Below are 21,495 nucleotides of genomic sequence, written 5' to 3'. Positions count from 1 at the left end.
AACATATTTTTCTTCTATCATTTATGAGCATGTGCAATGCTGTAAGAAAGTGTTTTCCCAGACAGCTCAAGAAACAACTTCTAACCTGTTTGATATTCAATTACACTTTTCTTAAGAAAAGGAATGTAAGCTAAAATCATATTCCAATATTTACTGAAAAAAAAATCCAAGTAGAAGCTTTTCAGGTCATAGTTTAGAATTCCTTGGTTTTGCTTTTTTCCCCTCAAAATGGTCAGGGTCAAAATGACCAGTATGTTTTCAGTGTTCTCATTTGTAGAAATGTGATGTTATCTTGGTGGTATGATTATCCTGAAGAATCACAGCTAGATTTTTGTCATATTAAGGGCTGGAAGATTTGGTTCCTGAACCATGAAGTGAAACTTACGGATGAAAATCTAGACCAGCAAAGCTAATGAATGTTTTGTTAATCACCCTGTAGGGTGAGGATGTTCTCTGAGGAATTAAATCTTCAGCCATTACTAGAAAGTTAAACAAAAGTATGATTTTATTTTAATCCTAATTCTGATTTTATTTTTAAAAATAGGTGTTTGCTGTTGAGCTCAAAAACAACTGAAGTCTCTTGCTGAATTCTGCAAAATTGTGCTGACCTCTGCTAATCCCTCTTATTTATATGAAGCCTAAGGTATCAGTACCATGAATAAGACAATATTTACAAAAAAATACCCAAGAGAATGAATTTTCATAAGAATTATCTTATTTAATCTCTAATTTCAAATTTGACTTAGTTCACAAGTTAAAAGATTTTAGAGGTTATAGCCCATGCTTAGGGTTACGTTAGTATTGCCTTCTAAAATAATGTTAGGGAGGATGAAATTTGGACTTACAAAAGAATGGAAATAAATCTGTCTTCAAAGAACAGAAGGAAGAAGAAGAAAGAAATAAAATTGTCTGCTCTTAAGACAAGTTGGTACTCAGAAATTAATAACATGAAAACACCAATTTTTAGTTAGAACAGGCAAGACATTTTGAGTTACTTACAAAAAAAATAGGATCATTATGAAAGTACCTTGAACTCTTCAGAAACCTTATAAAATATTGGTACAAAAGTAAAGTTATTTCAAGATACAATGGTATTGTTTTTTCCTTTTCATATGTTATGGTTAACTGAGGAGGAAAAGTTTTCTAGGATACGTATAGCCTACATCAGGTAAAAGAATCTTTACTTCAGCAGGAACCTTCTTAAGCAGTATAAAATTTGATACTGTTAATGCAGTATATCTGTGTTGAATGAGTTTGATCTATTTGTGCCTGTTTGTAGAACTTTTTTTTTTTGTAGATGAGTCCAAAATGCAGACAAGAAATGTCACCTCTGGCAGACAGAATTGATTTTCTGCAAGGGAGTTTTGTGAACAAAAATTGTAGTGCCCAAATAATATTTTGTGATATTGCTTATGTACAAATGGAGACTGAAAAACAGTATTTCCTTGGAAAAGTTTAATGTATAAAAGAAGTAAAGGGAAATTCTGTACTCAGTAAAGTTATTTTCTTTCAATTGTCTTCTAGGTCAGTTTTCATCCTCAGTTTTCCAAAAATGGACTATCCAGGTGAGTAAATGCAATCTAGCCAAACTATAAAGAAATGTCACAGTAATTGAGGTCCTCTACATATTCAGCCTTTAATGGTACATTTTTCACAATGTGTATCTTTTCAGTTACAGTTGATTTTTGAAACATGGATGACAATAGTTGTGTCAATTTCTTTATGAAATGAAGCTACAGTGTAGTGGTGTAACGCTTGACTGACCTACAGCTTGAAAGGAAGGGAAGTACAGTGAATCCACTTCCTATTTGAGTCAAACCCTAGTTCTAAAAAAAGAATCACTGATAATAACAACAAAGAAAAGGGCCAAAAACTGTCAAGGTGAAAAGGGGGAAAACAGTAACAAGATTATTGAAGAGATACAGAGGACATTGTGCCTCTGTCAATGATATTGGGGTACTGCATAAATTTTAGCTACTGTAAGAAAAAGGAAATTTATCTTTTATTGTTTACCTTACACAAATAATCTTTCAAATTAATTGCTTTAAGTAATAGATTTCTTTAAACTCCACCAAGTTTCAACCTCTAACCTTCTCTATTTCTTATGCCAGGACCTCTGAACCAGGGGCTTCTGTTGTTTTTTGGTTACATTGGTACAATAGGCATATAACTCATTCTTCTGTGAAACCAAACAAATTTCTCTAATTATCATGAATATGTTATATTGCCTAGCTCTCTTCTTTGGATTCTTACTGTTAGTATTTGCTGACTTTTCAAAGGTATATTATGCGACCATTTTAGGTATAGTGAGCATTGTGTTGTCTAATATAGGTATAGGAAATGCTTCTTAGCCCATCTAATAACACCAGGAGGAGTTTGGATAATCTTATCGTCTTAGTCTAATGTTGATTGTGAGTACTAGAGTCAAACCCAGCACCATTACCTTCAAGCACATGTTTGTTAAAGCTTTTCCTAGCAGCCTGTGTTTCCTCGAAAATAGTCAACATCTAAGCAAGACCTTGCATTTAAATAAAGTGTTTGAATTTGTGAGCCAGTCTGTATAAATTTACCGACTCCAGACTTTTTTTTACAGAAAAAAAAAATAAATTTTACAGAATCTGTAAAATTTTAATTTTTTTGGAACATCTATTATTTTGCTAAGCCTGATCATCAAGCAAAGCCCTTTGTGTTCACAACTAACCAATATTAGCCATCTGGCAGCTATCTGTAGATTTAGTTTCCCAAACCATAATTTCTTTCCAGTGCTAAGCCTAGGCAGATGACCAGGGGCCTCCATTGGCGTCTCCCTTTCTGTTATTTTTAAAAATTACTTCCAGTATTTCTGCCCAGTACTTAGCACCCTTGTTTACTTTAGAGTATTTCCAGCAGATGGGGAAGAGTGTTCCATTTTCCTCACATTCAGCACATTTCCAAATGTCTTTTTTTTTTTTTTCTTTTCTTTAGAGCAATAATGGGACAATATACTACTGGAATAATATGTTTCAAGAGGGTTTTCTTTCATGGCTGCACTTCTTGATGACCACAGAGATCTCTTAGATGCCACTGTTCATCTTGCTTTGTGTTGCTTTGACTATGGCATAAAAGCGGAAGCATAGTCTGTAAAATGAATCTGCTCTAAAGAAGTACTCCAGATCTTCTCCCCTGCTTTTTACAGCTCTGTATTCTTGCTAACTGTGGCTGACAATTACAACTGAGAAAACAAACAGCTGCTTCAGATTACAGGAAGAGCAAAATAGTCCTCAATTCCAAGATAAGAATTGTTAAAAAAGTGAAAAAAAAACTCACTGCAATATTACCTGTAGTTTTTCTCCTGGTTTGGAAGAGTGCTATATTTGCATGCTAGGGAGGCTTATAAAAGCTTTGAGTTATGAAGACAAAGACAACACTTTTGATAGTGCTTTTTGCCCGTGACATGGCTTCTCCAGCCTCTGTTCAATATACAGGGTTTATATTCTAAATATTTGGTCAATACAGCTACAAGACTGGAAAGCACACACTCTCTAAGCACTTAGCAGTATTGGGAAACCAGTGAAGCTAAGGTGAAGTTATGCTGGTGTTGTTTACTTTTAAGGGTAATGAGGATGTTGCTTTGTTTCACCTATGTAATGTATTGTCAGAAAGAAGAAAAGCTCATGCTTTCCACTTGTATGTTTTGTGGCTCACTCAAGTTTTACCTAGGTAGTATTCTCAGCAGACAGACTACTACATTTCCACTGAAACAATTCAATTCCAAGCCCAGGAAATACAGATAAGAAATGAAATAGAAACATTGATCTAAACTTTGTGGTTACATAATTATTGGTAACAAGAAGGCTGCCTTCCCATTTTATTCATCTATGGGTTCATCTAAATCAGGCCTTAAATCAGTTTTGAATGGACTGAAATCAGTGTAGCTTAGAAAGCTGTCATAGAGGTTTCTGAAACTTTACAATCTTCCCTTAAGAAAGGCTGTGGGCCTCCTTGTGATAGGAGTCTCTGTATGAATAAAAAAATTATTATTTAGGACACAGAAGACACTCAAAAAACACTGGTGTGAAAATTCCAGGGAAGGATTATGGGAGTAGGTTACAGTTTCTAAACTTTCCAGGATGGAACACAAGCAGGAGTTGTTGCACAGTGTATTCTGGAAGAGTGGGTGTAGAAAGTCATGTAGTGCTCAACCAGCTCATGATTTGGCAGGTGAATTCCCACTTCAAGACATGCTCATAGCCTGTAGCTCCTGGCATCTTGCCTGCTTTTCTGGTTTGAAATGGGAGGAGTGGATTTCCATGTATAAAAGTACTTTTGTCTACAATTCACCTCAAATAGTTGTTTATCAGCTGCTACACTTTCTAGCTGGCCTTAAGCCTCAAACCCTATGACAGAGAAACTTTTTTTTCTAAAGTACTGGAGAACATATATATGTATTTGTGATTTAAAAAAATATAAACATATTAACTACATTGGAAATATTGTTCAAACAAATTGGACTTCCTTTTAAAGAAGCCAAGAAATATTTGGGGAGAAAGATTTTTTTAATTTTTTTTTTTCTATTTTCACTTTCTGTATTAAATCATTCAAAGCATGCCGATTACAGCACATCCTCTTTACTTCTTGTAATGTTCTTCTCTAAGAGAAACACTCATATAAACATTGCAGCAAATGGATCTAACATTTATTTCATTTTTCTCTTCACCTCAGGACTGTAAATGAGCCTAAAAAAAGATTGTAAAATTCTAAAAAGTGTTTTAAATTACTAACAAAACATGAAGAATTTATACACAATATATCTGAGGCTCTTCTGACATGCGACATAAAGGGTTCTGAAAGTCCTGTTGCACTTATCTACTAGAATATTTTACAGTGCAATTGCATCTCAGAGCTCTATAAACATTATTTTAGAATTGACTGGAACATCTGAACCTAAGTCACTGCTTGATGCTGACTGGCCCAATGTTCCTCTACAATCATTTTACACTAGTGTATGTAAGAATTCCAACAGCTGTACTTTTCAACTGGCCTTGCAATCTCCCATTTTAGACAATATGTTTACATGTCTGGCTTCTAAAAACAGTACCAGGAATGAGGTGAAGGGTGAGAGATGCCTTGCAGGAAGACTAAAGAGCGCTCTCTAAAAGATTCTTATGAAGCTAAAAGAGCATGTATTTCTTAGTTTACAAAGATTGCTGATACATTTGAAGGAGCATGGGCTGTTACTATTAATTTAAAAATAGTTAATAGTTAGAGAAAGCCTAAGGAATCATGCATATATAATCATTATGCTTTATCCACTGCTAAAATGCAACCCCTCTTAGGGTGAAACAGTGACTGCTCAATATGGCTTGTCAGCACTACAAGGATTCTATCTGTCAGATAACCAAAGTGACTGGTATTAATGGATGACTTGAGAATACCAGTTTTCAAGTTTTCAGTAATTAACTGCAAATGGGCATCATGCATGGCTGAATCAAGAATCCAACTAAGATACCTTCGCTATATCACCTTGGCCAAAATAGTTTCATTTTCCCCTTCTGTGTAGCCTGCTTATTGCAGTTATAAATTTGGGGATTACAGATGTCTATTTCTTGTAACATATTTGCAAAATAAGAAGCACAATCATGTTTATATTTTCACTGGAATGTCTAGGTGCTACTTTGATATGAGGGAATAAATTACAAACAGTTAAATAAATAGTCACATCTTATGTATAAAAGATGCACTTTAGTGTAATTGGAGTCTAATGGAACCAAAATGAATGGCAAAAGATTTGCCTGCAGCTTGGGAGAGGATGGATGCAGTCTGAGACAATGCTGGCTTCTGCCACAAGCTGTATTTCCAGTTATGCTGACTGCAAAGTGAAAGAATATTTTGCATAATGGAATTGGCCTTTTTTTTTTTTTTCTGTGTACACCAACCACATGAACCACACCCTAAATGGTTGCTCTTTTATAAATCACGGTACAGATTACTATCATGTGCCCTGCTGCTCTGTGACACTGGGCTCTTTCATGAACATATTTATTGCTTACTTTCCTATACTCCTGCTAGACACTATTAAAAGTGCTCACTGGTGAGATCTTAATTTAAACTGGGTAAGTATTTCCAGAAAGTCAAAACTGTTAGCATAGTCCTGGCATTTTATGGCATAGGTGTATGATGCTAAACAGGTTGAGTGTACATAGAAAACACTCCTGAGGTGGTGTATGAGCCAGCTATGTTGCTGCTGGCCAGTATGAACAGGTAGTATGAAAGCCAGTATATGATCACAGCAGAAAGTGGCCAGGAATCCACCAGGAAGTCTCTCTGTAAGAGAGTTAGGATGACAGTGGGAAGAGAAACAATAAGCTCCTCTGGCTCTGCCTGGAAAGAAGGTTCCCATTTTTGAATACAGAAACAGAAACTTGATTCTAGTGCTTGTTTCTTTGTATGTAGGAAGCATAACCCTGCTATTGAAAAATAATCGGACCAAGTTAGAGACCATGCTTCTAACCTCTCATGTATCTTACTCAGATTTATTTGCTAGTCATTAGGATCCATGCAATAGTTGCTCTCACAACTATTGTGAATACTTCCCTGAAAATTCTTATTTTAACTCTAATCACATTTGGAAACAGGGCATCATGTGGTTGTTCCTCAGTTCCTTCCTTCCCCATTGAAAGAGTTTTCCAGCGTGCTTTGGTATGGACACCTGGGACTTAGAGCTCAACACACTGAGTTCCATTTCATTGCTCTGCTGCTCTATTCTGTTGAATTAAGCCTTACAATTTCCTCTTTGCAGAGGTTGTGGTAGAAAGTGTTCAGGTTTTAAATCTTACCAATCCATTGAGAACACCACTAAAATAAGTGAATGTGATATATCATTTTTATAAAGAAACTTTTTTTTTCAGAGTACACAGCAGAAATTAACTGGTGATCTGAGATAGCCATTTGTGTTTTCCAAGAACTTCAACAGTCAGCTGACACTCTTTTACCATTTGTCCTTTACAGACAAAACTACACACTCTGGGAGACCTGCCCTGAAAGGAAGATTGGGTAATCATTTTAAAAATGACAAATTGAAAGTTTTAGTCCAAAAAATATAATGCCTGAACAAATGCATGCATTATAGTGAGGTGATACACGATACTGCAACTAATTGCAGGAGCTTGATGTTGTGAAAGAGTTGTTTTACTGAGTTCATGTTATAATTTCCAATAGTACATCACTATTACTCTGTGTTGTTGGCATTGAGGGCTTAGTACTCCTTCATCCTAAAATGTAAATAACAGCTGGAGGATCAGTGCTCCAGATTTCAGATGTCGCCCATAAACAGAAGAAAAGAATAATCCCTGCAAAATTCATACTCTTGTAGAAATCCACATGGTTGTCTAATCAAAAATGACATAGAATCACAGAATTGTTTAGGTTGTAAAGGACCCTTAAGATCATTGAGTCCAGTTGTTAACCCAGAGCTGCCAAGTCCACCACTAAACCATGTAGTGAAGTACAACATCAAGGTTTTCTTTTAAACATCCTCAGGGATGGTGACCAGCCACTTCCCTGGGCAGTCTTGACAGCTCTTCCCATAAAGAAAAGCATGGAACATTAATCTCCCCTGGTGCAACTTGAAGTTCTTTGCTCTTGTCCAATTGCTTGTTACTTTGGAGAAAAGGCTGACCCCCACCTACCACACTCTCAGGCAGTTGTGGAGAGTGATAAGGTCACCCCTGAGCCTCCTTTTCTCCACACTAAACACCCCCAGCTCCCTCAGCTGCTCCTCACAGCACTTGTGCTCCAGACCCTGCCCCAGCTCCCCTGCCCTTCTCTGGCCTCACTCCAGCCCCTCAGTGTCTTTCCTGCAGTCAGGGCCCAGAACTGGACACAGCACTCCAGGTGTGGCCTCACCAGTGCCCAGGACAGGGGGACAATCCCTGCCCTGCTCCTGCTGGCCACACTATTGCTGAGCCAGGCCAGGATGCCATTGGCCTTCTTGGCCACCTGGGCACAGCCTGGCTCATGTTCAGCTCCAGCCACCAGCACTCCCAGGTCCTTTTCCAGTGGGAAGCTTTCTTCCCCCAGCGGTTATTCCCCCAGCCTGGGACTTTTGTGACCCAAGGGCACTCGGCCTTGTTGAACCTCACACTGTTTGCATTGGCCTCTTGATCCATCCTGTCCAGAACCCTCTGCAAGCCTTCCTGCCCTCCAGCAGATCAGCATTCACACTTGGTGAATCAACTTGGCTACCAATGTAATATTGCTGTTTAGTTAAATAATACAATGAGGTTATCCATAACAACCAACAGGACCTCCCCACACCCCCAAACTGTTGTGTGGAATGCAGAATTTATCACACTTTTCCAGATTATAATGTTGCAGAAATGCATGTGAATTGATGCTTTTACAGAGTTTAGAAGATGGGCCAGGAGGCAACTAAAGCTTCTACTGGTATGAGAGCATATTGGAAGAAAATAATAAGTGATATCTAGTGCAGAGACAAAAGTTCATGTTTTAAATTAGGATCGTTTAAGTCATCACTTGAAGCAATTCATACTTGTTAGTTTGAACTGTCCCAATAGTTTAGTTTAGCCCAACATTTGCATTAGTAAACTTGTATTATGGAGTTATACATTTGAATGTTATATATGAATGTTAAACAAGGGAGACAGCTAATGTAGGTTTTATTTTCATATCATTTAGTTGGCACAGTAACACAACAAAATTTTCAGACCAGTCTGTTGCCTAAAGCAGAGCATGTCAGTAAGAACTGAAATCCTATAGCTTTCCAGTGGCCTCTGTGGTTTGAATTGATGATTTTGCTTCAGCTCACAGAAGCCAGTTGTAAGCACTGGCCTTTTTAATCTTAAAGACAAGTTAAAGAACAAATCAACTTGTGATTTAGATTTCACTGTGAGAGTTTTTAATTTGGTACAAATGGAGAGCATGACAACCTCATCATGCTCTTATCACCTTTGCTATAGTGAACCTGTGTAAATAAAGCTGTGCATTCTCAAGTGCTGTTCACCCAGCATCTTTTTTTGGGTGACAATGATGGGCCGAGATGTTTACCGAAGGGTGCTGCCCAAGAGAGGTTGGGCTAACCATAAGTACCATGTCTGGTGTCCCTTCATGGGCGGTACTACAAGGCAGCAGCATTTTAATTTGGATCAGCTAGGAAATGTGAAACAAAACCATCTTTTGTGATGAGTGTTATGTGATGGGTTCAGTTAGAGTTCATAAAACCTGTTAGGAGAGCAGCTGGAGTGCGCTTTTAGTGGATTAGTTTGTTGAATCTCTTTTCTGTAGTTTGGGAGGGCAGAGTGGTACTGTGACTCCAAAACCTCTGCCTATTCTCTTCCATCATCTAAGAACGTTATGGAGAAGAGAGGACAAGGAGGATCAAGGAGACAACTTGTCTTGCTGTACCTTTCCTCATCCAGTGAGTGATCACACAAAGCAATTGCCAAGAGAAGGTTCCACTTAATTTTTCTGAGGATACAGTCTGTTTCCAGTCTGTTCCTACTGCTCTTAAGTTGTGATTCTGGGCTAAGATTCCTGGTGTCCTGAGTGAACTGTTCATAGCTATGGGTAATGTTGCTTTCCCGTCTGCTAGTGACAGCACTGTGACTACTACATATTACCCAGTGGAACCCTTGCAGCTGAGCTGGCCAAGGTGGCTTTTGGTCAAGAATAAGTGTAGGCCAGTGGCCAGGCTCTGCTGTCAGATTCTGACTCTCTGCACTGTACCCTGAGAAGAATAATTTATTGTCTTTGTTTCAGCCCTCAAATTGTTTCTTGCATTCCTCCACTTGATTGCTATAAATGCAGAACACTCAAAGCAAGTTAAGGAGGGAATACATAAGCCACATTTTGGAAGTTTAACACCTGAGCACTGAAGTTAGCTCCCACTAGCCACAGTTCTAGGAATCCATTATTGGAAATTTCATGTCTAATCTTTCTACCTTAGTTTCTTCAAATGTGACTTGGGCTAATACTATTTAATAAAGTACTGGGAAGTTTGCAGTCATGGAATGATAACGTTTTTGTTCAGTGATAAATTTCATTAGAACATATAAATATATCCTGCATTTGGCTACAAGATATCTATGGATTTTAGTAAACTGTTGCTATCCTTGCATAAAATCTGTGAGGAAAATAAATCCTCTGTGAAAGCAGACTATCTGCCTGTCTGCCACCTTACCAGAAAACACCAGAAGCATGCAAAAACTGGTACTGGATTTTTTTTTTATTTGCATAAAGAACTTACTCTGATTCCTGCCAGTTTGAGTGTTCTTTTTACCTTTGTCTGACATGTGCTGATCTTACATTTACAAAAATAACATAGAAAACTAGTGTCAATAGATCTGACAATAAAATGAAATCTTATTTGTGAAAAAGAATTTGGAAAAGTATTTCTTTCTGTTGTGTGTAACAATTGCCTCAGTTAAGAGGGTGGTGTCTGAATTAAGAAGTGCTACTCTAGTAAAGGAGTAATATTGCTGACAGTCTGGACATATTGATTTTTGCATTTCTGAAACTAAGTACTATGAGGTCTGCATTGGGAACAGTATAGGAGAGGCTTTAGCTGTGCTTTTAAAGAGCCTATAAATGCAGCATCTGTTTAACTGTACAGTAGGTATGCATGCAGTAGTGAAAACAATAAAATCCTGATGAAAATTTATCTGGCATAAAAACCCCCAACAGAACAGAAGGCAAAAGAAGGACAGTAAGGACACAAATTGCTCTTCTTGGCCTATGTCATTAAGAAGTCATTATGTGGAAATCACCTTGTGTATTAATTATAATTAACCACCTTAGTGGACATAATTTTATGTTTCCTGATGAAACCTAAGCAGTGACAAATCGGAGGCAGTTTTCCCAAGACATGTCTTGGAATCTACCAAAAAAATAAGGTGACAAATTAATTTACAGTCAAAACAATATTTTCAGAATATTCAGCTGAGGGAGAAAAACTACAGAGACAACAACAAACTTCAGTGGTTTCTGTCTGTAGTTTCTAGGACATAATGGAAAAATATCTCAAATCAATGTGAGGAAAATCTTTATAACATCGCAACATAGTGAACTGTGGAAAAAACACTAGACACTCTAACAGCAGAGGTCAAAGCATAAAAATATTTTTAGAGTTTCAGGTGTTAGAATTTTCAAAAGCATCCAACTCCTTCCTGATAAACTCCCTATACAGGATGTCCCTTTGGATCAACGGCTGGAGAGTGAATGAACCTTTCAGAAGCTCCAGACCTCTAGTTCTGAAAAACTTACATCTCTAGGGTGCTAGGATTGGACAGATGAGGTGGCAGCGCCTCTCACTGGTTTCACAGAATTAATTAACGATTTGGTTTATCTGTTCTTGTTAATAAATCTCTGCTTGCTTCTAAGAGTCTACTGCAAGAATCACTTCAGAAATACTACAAGTTTGGTGAATTTTAGAAACCAAAAATGCAGTCTTTACAAATGTATTGTATAACCAGAGTTTCTGGTCAGAACTTTTATTTTTTTCCTTCCTCAGATTATATTTACTCTCAACTTCTTATGTGAAAGATACAACAACTGGTGTTATTTTCACATAAGATACAATTATTTAAGTGCAGCCAACAATTCATGCACTGTAGGAAGGTCTTCCTTCACAGCCTTCAGTGTGTATGCAAAGCTACTTTCACCTCATCAGGCAAGCTGAAAGTACAGCTGAAGTTTGTGGCATTCTGTGTGAGAAAAGCATCTGCTTCCTGATGTAATCATGATAGGAAAGGCTGTGACTGTGGATCTTTTGTAGTGGTGATGATGGCTACAGGGACACATTTGAGAGCTGGACCAAGCCTTTTCTTAGTGCATTAGTGCGTTCAGACAGTTTCAGTCTGCTCCTGTGTGATACAAGGAATTCTGCCACATTCTTCTTCCAAAGGATGGAATTCCACATGCTTAGCATAGAAACTTGTGCAAAGGTACAGGAAGGCACACATGTGTAGAGTCAAATAATACTCTTAGACAGGTATGAACATACCCTGACTCTGCAGGTTCTTTTAGTGTTTGCAGAACTACAGAAAGTCACACCACTATGCCAAGTACCCTAAAGCATCACAGTGACATGGGAATGGAGACTTCATTACAGAAGGCTGTGCAATGTAAGTGAGCAGAGATGCTGAACCAGATGACCCACTGCGGCCCCTTCTACCTTGACCATTCAGTGATTCTGTGATTGTGTGACCTTACTAAGCTCAGTAACAGCTGCATCAGGCAGGCCCTTGTCAGTGTTGGCTATCTGTGAGGAAAAGTTGGACTTCAGGATCCTGACAGGCATGGGGTTAATTTTTTGTTTCTGTGTCAACTGCTTTACATCAAGTACTCCTCTGTGCCCTTGGTCTCAGGTGGCTCTGAGGCTGGGCACTGGACGAGCTGGTCTAAACTGTCTCTTATAATGGTGAGTTTTTACACAAATAAGGCCAGCGCAGAAAAAAATCTCAGAATCTAAGGAATTTCCTATGATTCTCTGAATCCTCAGAAAACCCTGTGAAAAAAATGAGAAAAAAAATACACCTATAAAATACATAGGTAAACAATGTGTACTTGTAATATTTCTCCTAAATCATTATGAAGGTGCCAATGCAGAGGAAGAGGTGTGATGAGCCATGATGACATTATGTGAGCTCTTAAAGCCGTCTTACGATTGTTTGAAAAGTTTATATGCTTTTATATCCCAAAGTGATAGCTATGGTGCTTCTGGTGTTTTGCAGTGGAAAAATATATGGATTGTGCAGACAATCCTTTGGTGATGGTAGTAGAATGCAGTCTATTGAGTGGTGAGGGGACAGAGATCTCCACCTTTCGCAGTGGTAGAAGTGCTTTATTAGGACTGAATTTCAGAAACAATAACTTGCTCTGTAGGTATTTAAACAAGAAAATTAGCTCGTCAGATATTCTGCTCAGCAATAGAAAAGCTTTTGAAAGACTGTCATAATAGTAGGTGATCCTTTGTTTTACATGTGCATGTTTTTCCCTGTTTTCAGTAATGGACTAAGGCTAATCACCTGCAGTTTACTGGAAGAGTGGACCAGTCCATTCAGTATCAATGTATGAGCAAATGGTCATTTTAAATAAAGACTGCTTTTAAAATAATTTTGAAATTATATTCATAGGAATGGTATAAGGGATGTAGAGCTTATGCTGGTGAGGAGACACACTGTGTTTTGTTCAGAAAATATATCCTTTGTTTATATATGTTTTCTCAGCTCCCTGTGCCAAGCTGAACTCCCCAGACACCTGAATACTTCACACTCTATGAATAAATTCTCAACTAGTGTCAGAGAAGAATGTGCCAGGATTATTCAATCACTAGGCAGAGGGGAAAAATATCTCTGTCATGACCTACCAACCAGACATTTCTTGGCAATTGCTAATCAACAGTGTAAGCCTTTTATTGTCTCCTGCCATTATCTTCCAGGAAAGGTCTGAGCAAGAGGTCAGAGTAGCTTAAGTAGGTATTTGTTCATTTGTTATCTTCCATGCAGTGTGCTGGAGTCAACAGTCTGCTCTCCATTGAAGGTGAAATACTTCACCTTAATTTGTTATGTTCCTTTACTGTAGAATTTGGCAACCAAACTCAAAAGATAAGAATACTTTCTGGTGGGAATGTTTCTGAGAATAATTTTTAGTGCTTTCTATGAGCATTAATTTTTGAAAGATATATATTTGGTAAATCACAAACTACTTCCTTATTGGCAGTCTACAGAAGAAACAGATTAGAAAAGTGACCTGGATCTTAACTCAGATTACCAACTCCTGCAGTTCAGGTAACAACTGTATTCTATGCTTAACTTTGAACAGGCAATTGGATTTGCATTCCTTTCCTGAAAAAGACTTTCTTGGGTTGCAGACCCCCAGAAAAAAAAACATTAATTCCTAGAAGATGATAAGGAAAAAGGGGGTAAATTATATGAAAAATTAACCTAGCACCTGCCTTCTGTCACACAAATAAATTGCCTAGATAGACAGTGGTAATGTGTGTGGTAACAAGTGACTGGACTTGAAATTCCGCATTTTTTTAAGGACTTTAATTTGAAGACCAGTGCTTTCTTTGATCAGAAATTGTTCATTATTCAACTTTGTCCACCCATGCTGCCTTAAAAAAGCACTGCTGAACAGGAAAACCAGAAATTTGATTGCTTCCTTTCTAGGAATGGAAGTACCCATTCCCAGAAATGGGACATTTCTCTCCCTTTCTCTTTTGCTGTAATACTGGAAACATTTGAAATTTGTTCAAGTCTCTATGGGAAACCAAGACAGACAGCTCTATCTTCCTCTCCAGCATAGAACAGCAGTTGGCAAACAAATGACGACTGCCACATGGTTGCCTTTAGGCAGCCCAGGACTCCTGGACCCTGGACATGCAAGGAAATGCAAGAAAAGAGAGAAATTCACCTCCTCTCTCAAATCCAGCAGTAGCAATGAGGCTCCCCTTCTACCCAGGGAAAAATGGAATTGCATCACATGACCAGCCTCTTTTGAGGCATCCCAGTAGATAGCTAAAGGTATGGTTTCCTTACCCATTGAAAAGGGTTAATGTGGCAAAGGAGTTACAAATGCTTGACCTCACTAGGATTTCCTTGTTATGCCATTTGGTCTTCACTCTCTTCCACATGCTGTACCCATTCCCAAGCTGTTTGTTGAACTAAAGATAATTAATCTCTGCCAGAATGGTTAATTTAGGCTTACATTTTGTGAAGACAAACCACATTCTTGTGACGGCCAGAGCTGTAGGAATTAGATTTCCCTTCTTTTCTGTGCAGTCTGCACCAAAACCATTTTATTTGTACCAAGTGGTAATGGCAAAAAGTCTGCACTGAAGCTTTAATGTTTCTAGGAAATAACTTATGAACCGTTTCTCTATTGTATGAGGGCACACAGAGAGGTACAAAGTGGCATAAGTTGGGACAGAGATTTTGGGACTTGCAGTAAGGTAGAGTTTTATGCAGAGAAGCTCAGAGGCTCTGTAGAGCAGAGAGAGCAGATTAGCCAGTAACCTTGTGGAGCAAATACCAGTCTGCTGTACTACAGGAGAGATTCTGGACTTTTCAGTGAGACTGGCCTTAACAGGACTGGCCAGGTGCAAAGACAGAGTATGCCAGAATTGATTTTTCTTTTACATGTGCATACATCTGTCATGCAGTGTTTTTTCTGCCTCAGGGAGTAGTTGTCTGTGATGTCCAAGCACATGAGCTTTTTAGTCTTACGTTTTTCATCAAGAAGCTAGATGTTTACATCACTTGATGAATTTGAGCTTTATAATCAGACATTTGGGTGAAATATTTAAAAATAAAACTTTGTTTTATTTGTGTACTAAAGTTCCACTTCCCTGTGTTGCATCAGAGCAGCTGTTGTTGTGCTCTGCTTTTTTCTTTCTGGGACTGTCTATGACAGCCACCAGCCATCCTATTTACAGTCATTAGCACAAGGAAATTGGAAACTGCAGCTTCTGGAACATGATTATCTTCTTCTTCCTCTCAGGTTTGTCTTTTACTGTGACACAGGAAAGGAAATGTTTGTACAGCTAAAAGACACAGAGATAAACAGAAATGCCAGGTCCTTTTTGAATGAGCTGCTGATATTGAGCTAATTTTGGACCAGCTTACTAGAAGTGGTGATACAGAAGGGTGACAAAAGGGGACAACCTCCCCCAGCTCATAGCCCCTCTATAATCAGAAGTGTAGAAGCCTCTAAAGCAATTGCAGCAAGATTTAGATAAGAACCCTGAAAGAAAGCAGAGGCTGGCATCTTTGTTAGCCTCTAGGAAAGGACAGTCTTGTGCAATGTTTAGTCAGAGGCTTATACCACTCGTAAAGGTTCTTGACTGAACAGCAGTCTAATTAAATTTCCTCCAGTTCAGTGATCAAAGTGAAACAAAGCCTAAAAACTCAGGACTGTGCAATCATTGTTTTATGAAGATAACAGTAGACAATTGCATTTTTGTCAGTGAGGAGTATGAAGAATTAAATAAGACATAAACCTGTCTGTGAAATGAACAGTTTTGAACAGTGCATGCTAAATGTCTGTCTGTTCCACAGGAATTAGTGTTTTGTTGTACTTTTTTAACTTGTTGAATTCACAAAACCAAAAAATTTACGAATCAGAAAATGTGTGAAAAACAAGACCACAGTTGCTAAAACTGCCTTTTATTTTGAGTTTATTTTCTTAATCTTAACATGATTTTTTAATGGCACACAGCATCAGAATCAGCACCTCTGCATTTACAATGACTGAGAAGCCCTGCCAATTTGTTTCCCCAGTTCCAAATTTTAAATCATGAAGAAAACCTTACTCTGTTCTTTTTTTCTATGAAAGGCATTACAGCACATTGCTGCAACAAAATCATGTTATAAGGGGTTCATTCACAAAATAAATTTACTGCACATTAAATGCTGATTTAGTAATTTCATCATAACTAAAAACTATAATGCAAATGCATATATATATAGTGCAGCTTTTGTGAAGTACTAACTTATCTTGGTTTTTATTATGCTCCAGTTCACAAGAGTATCATTAGTGCAAATTAATGAGATTTAACTGTAAAGTTGTATTTTAACAACCACTTAGATATATTTAAGCTCATTTAGGCCAGTGTAATGAGTTAATATCCAGCATCTGATTTGGTGAGCGCTTTCTCAAGCTCCTCTTCAGGATTAGGTTTCTTCTGGTTTTGGATAGCAGGTAGGACACAGCTTGGTTTTAGATGCTCTCCTGAGAGACCAGGCAAGAGAGAACAGAGGGTATGACTCTGAGAATGTCCTGTTTTCACTGATCTGGAGATTGGAGCTGGTGGGAGGATAACTGCACTGGTTCGTAGGGACTTAAACTTCTTAGCATCCTGAGATGGTAGCTGAACTAGAGGAAATAGGAAATAGAAAATAGGAAAAAAAAAAGAGAAAGTGCACAGAAAGTGAAAAGCATGGCATTTTTACAAATGATTTTGCATCTTTCTTTGAGCTGTTGTCTCTTACTGTGTGTACTCAAGCCTGTACCTGAAAAATGTGATCATAATATTAATATATTTTCTCGCACATGGTAGAATACTTTGAGTTCACTCAAAAAATTTTGATGTGCAAACCAAATTTTGAGAGGCTCACTAGTATTTCTCTTTGGAACAGTCATTGTTAATATATTCAAAGTTCATGTCTGTGTGAAAAGTATCCATAAAGCTTTATGTATTTTATGTACATCATTAAAAGCTTTAAATGATGGATTTAAGTAGGCCAAAAGCTTAACTTCAACCCATGACAAAGCAGCCATCACAAACTCATGCTCGTTCAAAGAACCCAAACACCATTGCTTCCCACATAGTCCCACATACTGTGCTCAGTTTATTGGATTTAAGATTTCAGGATTGGTACATACACAGCTCTGAAACAATGCATATAATGACTAGTGTTAGTACATGTGCTGAAACACATGAGCCCAGACCCAGAGCTGGGATCTGTGGGAGGCAGAGCCCTTAAGGACCCAGGAGCTACATAAAGCAAAAACACCATTAATGACTGACATGGGGAGAGCAGAATTGGCCACCGAAGACCTAGTGGTACAAAGGAGCTACTGGTTCAGGAAGCCTTTTCCACTCAGTAGACTCTGGAGTGGTTGTTATTACAAACTGCAGAGGCAAAAATAAGGCTGTCAGAAAGGCATTGCCTGAGGAGTATGGAGTCCAGCAGAAGAATAGGTCTTAGACTCCCCTCCTTTGCAAGCAATGGACCGCAGCACCTTTCTGCAGAGATGTGGGTGCTTTGTGGAGTGCTTTGCTGTTAATTTGGGAAAGAAGAAACTTCAAATCATGATGAATAATGTCAAAAACAACCACAGATCTCCATAAACACTGTTAAATGACCCATAGAAATAGATTTTAAATTTGTTTTTTAAATTTGTTGTTGGCTTTTTTCCCAGCAAGTAATAATGTCACTTTTTTGTGCATCAGACACATGTTGTCTCCTCTTATGTCTCCAGAATCATCAGACCTTCTTAATTACATGGAGAAATGACAGCAGCAGAGAGTTTTCTAGAAGTCCCATATTTGTTTGAAAAATTATTCTGACATTTTTTAAGGAGTGTGTGACAGCCTGTTTTCCAGAGGGTGTTGGAAGCATTCCATGTGGAGATAGAAAGAGTGTGTGGGGGATGAAGTAGCAGCATACAGAACAGGTGATGCAGTCTGTGTTGTGGAGACTCAAGAAGCCATGTGAGGGGTCTTTGGCCCTGGGAATATTTGAAGGCTGAGAATTTATGGTTTAAAGTCACTCAAATACTCTTCTTAGGCTACTGTTTAATTCCTATTTTCCTCTTTCTAATGTGTATTTTAAAATGTTTTTACTGAGAGATTTAATAATTTCTTCCTTCTTTTTTTTTTCCCCTTCCTTTTTGGGGGGAGATAGTTCTTCTTTCTGTTAATCTCTGAGTAGTTTCAGTTCTCATTCTCGTTTTTGCTTATTTTATTGTTACAGCTTCTTGGTTTTGTTTTTTTTTTTTCTTTTTCCTTAGCATATTTTTAACACACATCTAGTTATATACTAGAGAATAAAAATAATAGAGAAACACAGGTATTTATACTCAGTCTGTTGCTGGAGCATTTTGCCTGGATAAAGGCCATGTCCAAAAGAGTAATATTTTTAGGGCTGGATGGAGGACAAGTGAAATCTCATATTGAGATGAGACTGTGTTATTTAGAAAGCTTCAGAGGCAAATATGTAATTTGTGTTAACAAGAAATACAGTCTATTTTGAAATTAATTTTCGTTTTCTGTTACTGGCTTGAACTAACGTTCCAGCAGTAATGGTACCTGGATAGATGTGCTGTGTTCGTTCATTAAACCATGATTCTTAATTGTGACAATTGTACCTTATTTGTAAAACAGTTTCCGGCATGAGACTAGAACTAAATTCTTGACCATTTGTATGAATGCAAGAACGACAATTACTTTGAATGAATTTTTCATGGATTTTGCTTACAACTATGATTTAACTAGAAGATACAGAAAACATGAGTAGAAAAGTTTAAAAAATAGAACACTTGGACATGGGGTTTTAAAAACAATTAAATTATTTTCTTCCTTCTGGGCTGACAGAGAATAAGTCAATACTCAATACTCAATATTGAATTACCTCAGTAATTCAAACACCTTTTCTTCTTCCTGTCTGATGTAAAAAGCAGTAGCAGTGCAGGGACCTGTGTATCCCCACCCAATCTGATGGTCCCTATAAGGCTGCCTCTGCCTCCTTTCTAGTAATACTGTCATCACTGCTGAATTGCTTCTGACATTCAGATTATAGGCAGAAGGGAATCTTAAATTTTGATCTGAATGCTTTAGGACCTGGCTGATCTACAGAAGGACAATTAGTAACCTGTAAATCTTCATCCAGTATACAATGGAGATTTGTGCTTTGTGGAGCACAAGAATGAGAGGTTGAGACACTGCTGGGAGTAGGGCTAGTGTCTGTGTATGAAGAACACCCCAGTTGTTGGCTTGATCCAGCCTTTAACAATCACAGTCTTCACACTCTGCTGAAACGCTGGGAGTGGGGTGATGCTCTTCTGCTCTTTGGGACCACTGCTTCCCCAAGCTGAACATAAGCCAGCAATGTGCCCAAGCAGAAATACACCCAACAGCATCCAGGGCTGCAGATTGTGACAGGTGATTCTTCCCCTCTACTTAGCTTGGGTGAAACACATCTGGAGTTCTGAGTCCAGTTCTGAGGCTCCTAGTACAAGAGTGGGGGGCCATACCATGTCCAGTCCATGCCTATGTCCAGTGGAGGGTAATGGAGATGACTAAAGGAAAGGGCTGGGACTGTTCTGCCTCAAGAAGAGAAGGCAGTTCAAAGGATATTGTCAATATGCATAAATGTTTGATTGTGGGGAGTAATGGAAAAAGAGACAGACTCTTCTCAGTGGAGTTCTATGGAGGGAAAAGAATCAATGGCCACAAATAAGTAATAAGAAACTTTTTTCCTCTGAGGGTAGTCAAACACTTCCCACTCACTTCCACTGGGAAGAGATGGCCCACAAAAACTGTGTAGTCTCAATCTCCATTCATAGAGATATTTAAAACAAATCTGGGTCTGATCTTAGGCCATGTGCTGTAGGTGACTTCTCTGTGAACAGACAGGGGGATGGACAGACAGTCTCCAAACAAACACGAAACCTCTCTCAAGCCCTCAAATGCCAGCGATGGAGGCACACAATATGAGACTGTAACTGACACTTGTCTGTACTTACTTTTGTGGGCACTGTGGTTTGGTATTGGAGCTAGACTGTTCTGTACAGGAATAATATTTTTCATTTTCTGCTGGTCTATGGACATCCGTTGAAAACTTCTACCTGTGAAAGAAAAAGAAAATTATTATGGAAATAATTTTAACTAGTGTGGTGCACTGTGCATTTTTCTCCAGAAAAGGAAAGAAAACTTACTTAGTATTTCTCAGAAATATGTAATAGCAAGAAACCACTGACCAAAAAAAAAAAAAAAAAGCAGTTGCTTAGTTCACTTTACACTTATAAAAAGGACTGATTGATTTAGTATAACCTTCACATATACCCTTATCACTTTTTCTCATATAACATAGCAATAGGTCTTAAAATGGGCACAGTTTATTAGCTAGGTCTCTGTAAGAATATTTGGACTCTAAATCTGTAAAATTATTCAAATAGATGATTTGATTTCAGAATTGAAGCTTAAATTTGCAAAATATCCTGGTAGGTTCTCAGCCTTTTTAAGTATTAAAACACAGAGTTCAGCTGCTGGGTGGAAAAGGACATGGAAGGCTAGTTTTAAGAGGGTTTTGTTGCAGAAAAAAGCATTACACAACCAATAGAAGGCAATACTGATCCTTATTAAACTATGATTATGGCAGTATCATTTTCACCAAGAAGAATATATACTGGAAAATGAAAGGTTAATTGGTTAATTCTGGCATTAAAAAATACAGTATGTTAGATGATGTAATGCATATCATCACATAAAGGACATGTCTAATACTAAAAAAGTAGAAACTCAAGCACCAAGTCAACCTTTTCACCAGATCTTTTTCCTGAGCTGATCTTATTTGTGATACTCAAGTCCCTCAAATTGTTTTTCTTGTTATCACCAAATCTGTGGTGAGCTGTGTAATGAGTTGTCTTGGCAAGCAGCTGCTCATCTAGCATTGCTTTTCAACATAGCTCAGTGAAGAGCAGGCATATGCTCTGTCAGCACACAGAGACAAGGGGAGACATGGGGTGCATGTAGCAGGACATCCTAAGCAGGATGAAGAGATGGAATTATATTAATTATGCTTGTGGCTTTGCAGCTGATACTTAAAATTACCTATGTGTTGCTGGGCTGTAAAACATAAAGCTAAAGAAAAATAGTTGTTGAGCACTTTTCTAAAGTAATGAATGCTGTAACTATGTTCTGTGTTGCTGACTAAACAGATTCTGTGTGAAAGGAGTTGCAGTGGTGTTTGTCAGGCAAACCACCATGTTACA

General features: G+C 38.0%; 2 protein-coding genes across 9 annotated transcripts in view; one reads left to right on the top strand and one right to left on the bottom strand.

Moving 5' to 3' along the window:
* The window catches only part of LOC111941374 (uncharacterized), a 118,750-nt gene that overhangs the window by 10,014 nt on the left and 87,241 nt on the right, over positions 1–21,495 (top strand). The window contains exons 4-6 of one of the 2 annotated variants that reach the window (XM_086868322.1): positions 345–440; positions 545–643; positions 1,525–1,565. In XM_086868322.1, the coding sequence (XP_086724448.1) occupies positions 632–643; positions 1,525–1,565 (53 nt within the window). In that variant the 5' untranslated portion in view covers positions 345–440; positions 545–631. The remainder of the gene's footprint in view (positions 1–344; positions 441–544; positions 644–1,524; positions 1,566–21,495) is intronic. The other variant, XM_086868323.1, reaches the window with a different exon arrangement.
* The window catches only part of ANKRD55 (ankyrin repeat domain 55), a 47,640-nt gene continuing 42,292 nt past the window's right edge, over positions 16,148–21,495 (bottom strand). For 5 of the 7 annotated variants that reach the window (XM_023944537.2, XM_023944538.2, XM_023944536.2 and 2 more), the window contains 2 exons: positions 20,248–20,349; positions 16,148–16,872 (listed from right to left, as the gene is read on the bottom strand). In XM_023944537.2, the coding sequence (XP_023800305.2) occupies positions 16,619–16,872; positions 20,248–20,349 (356 nt within the window). In that variant the 3' untranslated portion in view covers positions 16,148–16,618. The remainder of the gene's footprint in view (positions 16,873–20,247; positions 20,350–21,495) is intronic. The other 2 variants (XM_086868289.1, XM_086868288.1) reach the window with 2 other exon arrangements.

Source organism: Cyanistes caeruleus, chromosome Z, assembly GCF_971803275.1.
Source record: "Cyanistes caeruleus chromosome Z, bCyaCae1.hap1.1, whole genome shotgun sequence".
In the NCBI taxonomy this organism is placed as follows: domain Eukaryota; kingdom Metazoa; phylum Chordata; class Aves; order Passeriformes; family Paridae; genus Cyanistes; species Cyanistes caeruleus.
The sequence above is the reverse complement of the archived record's forward strand: the minus strand, read 5'-3'. Positions and strand labels throughout refer to the sequence as shown.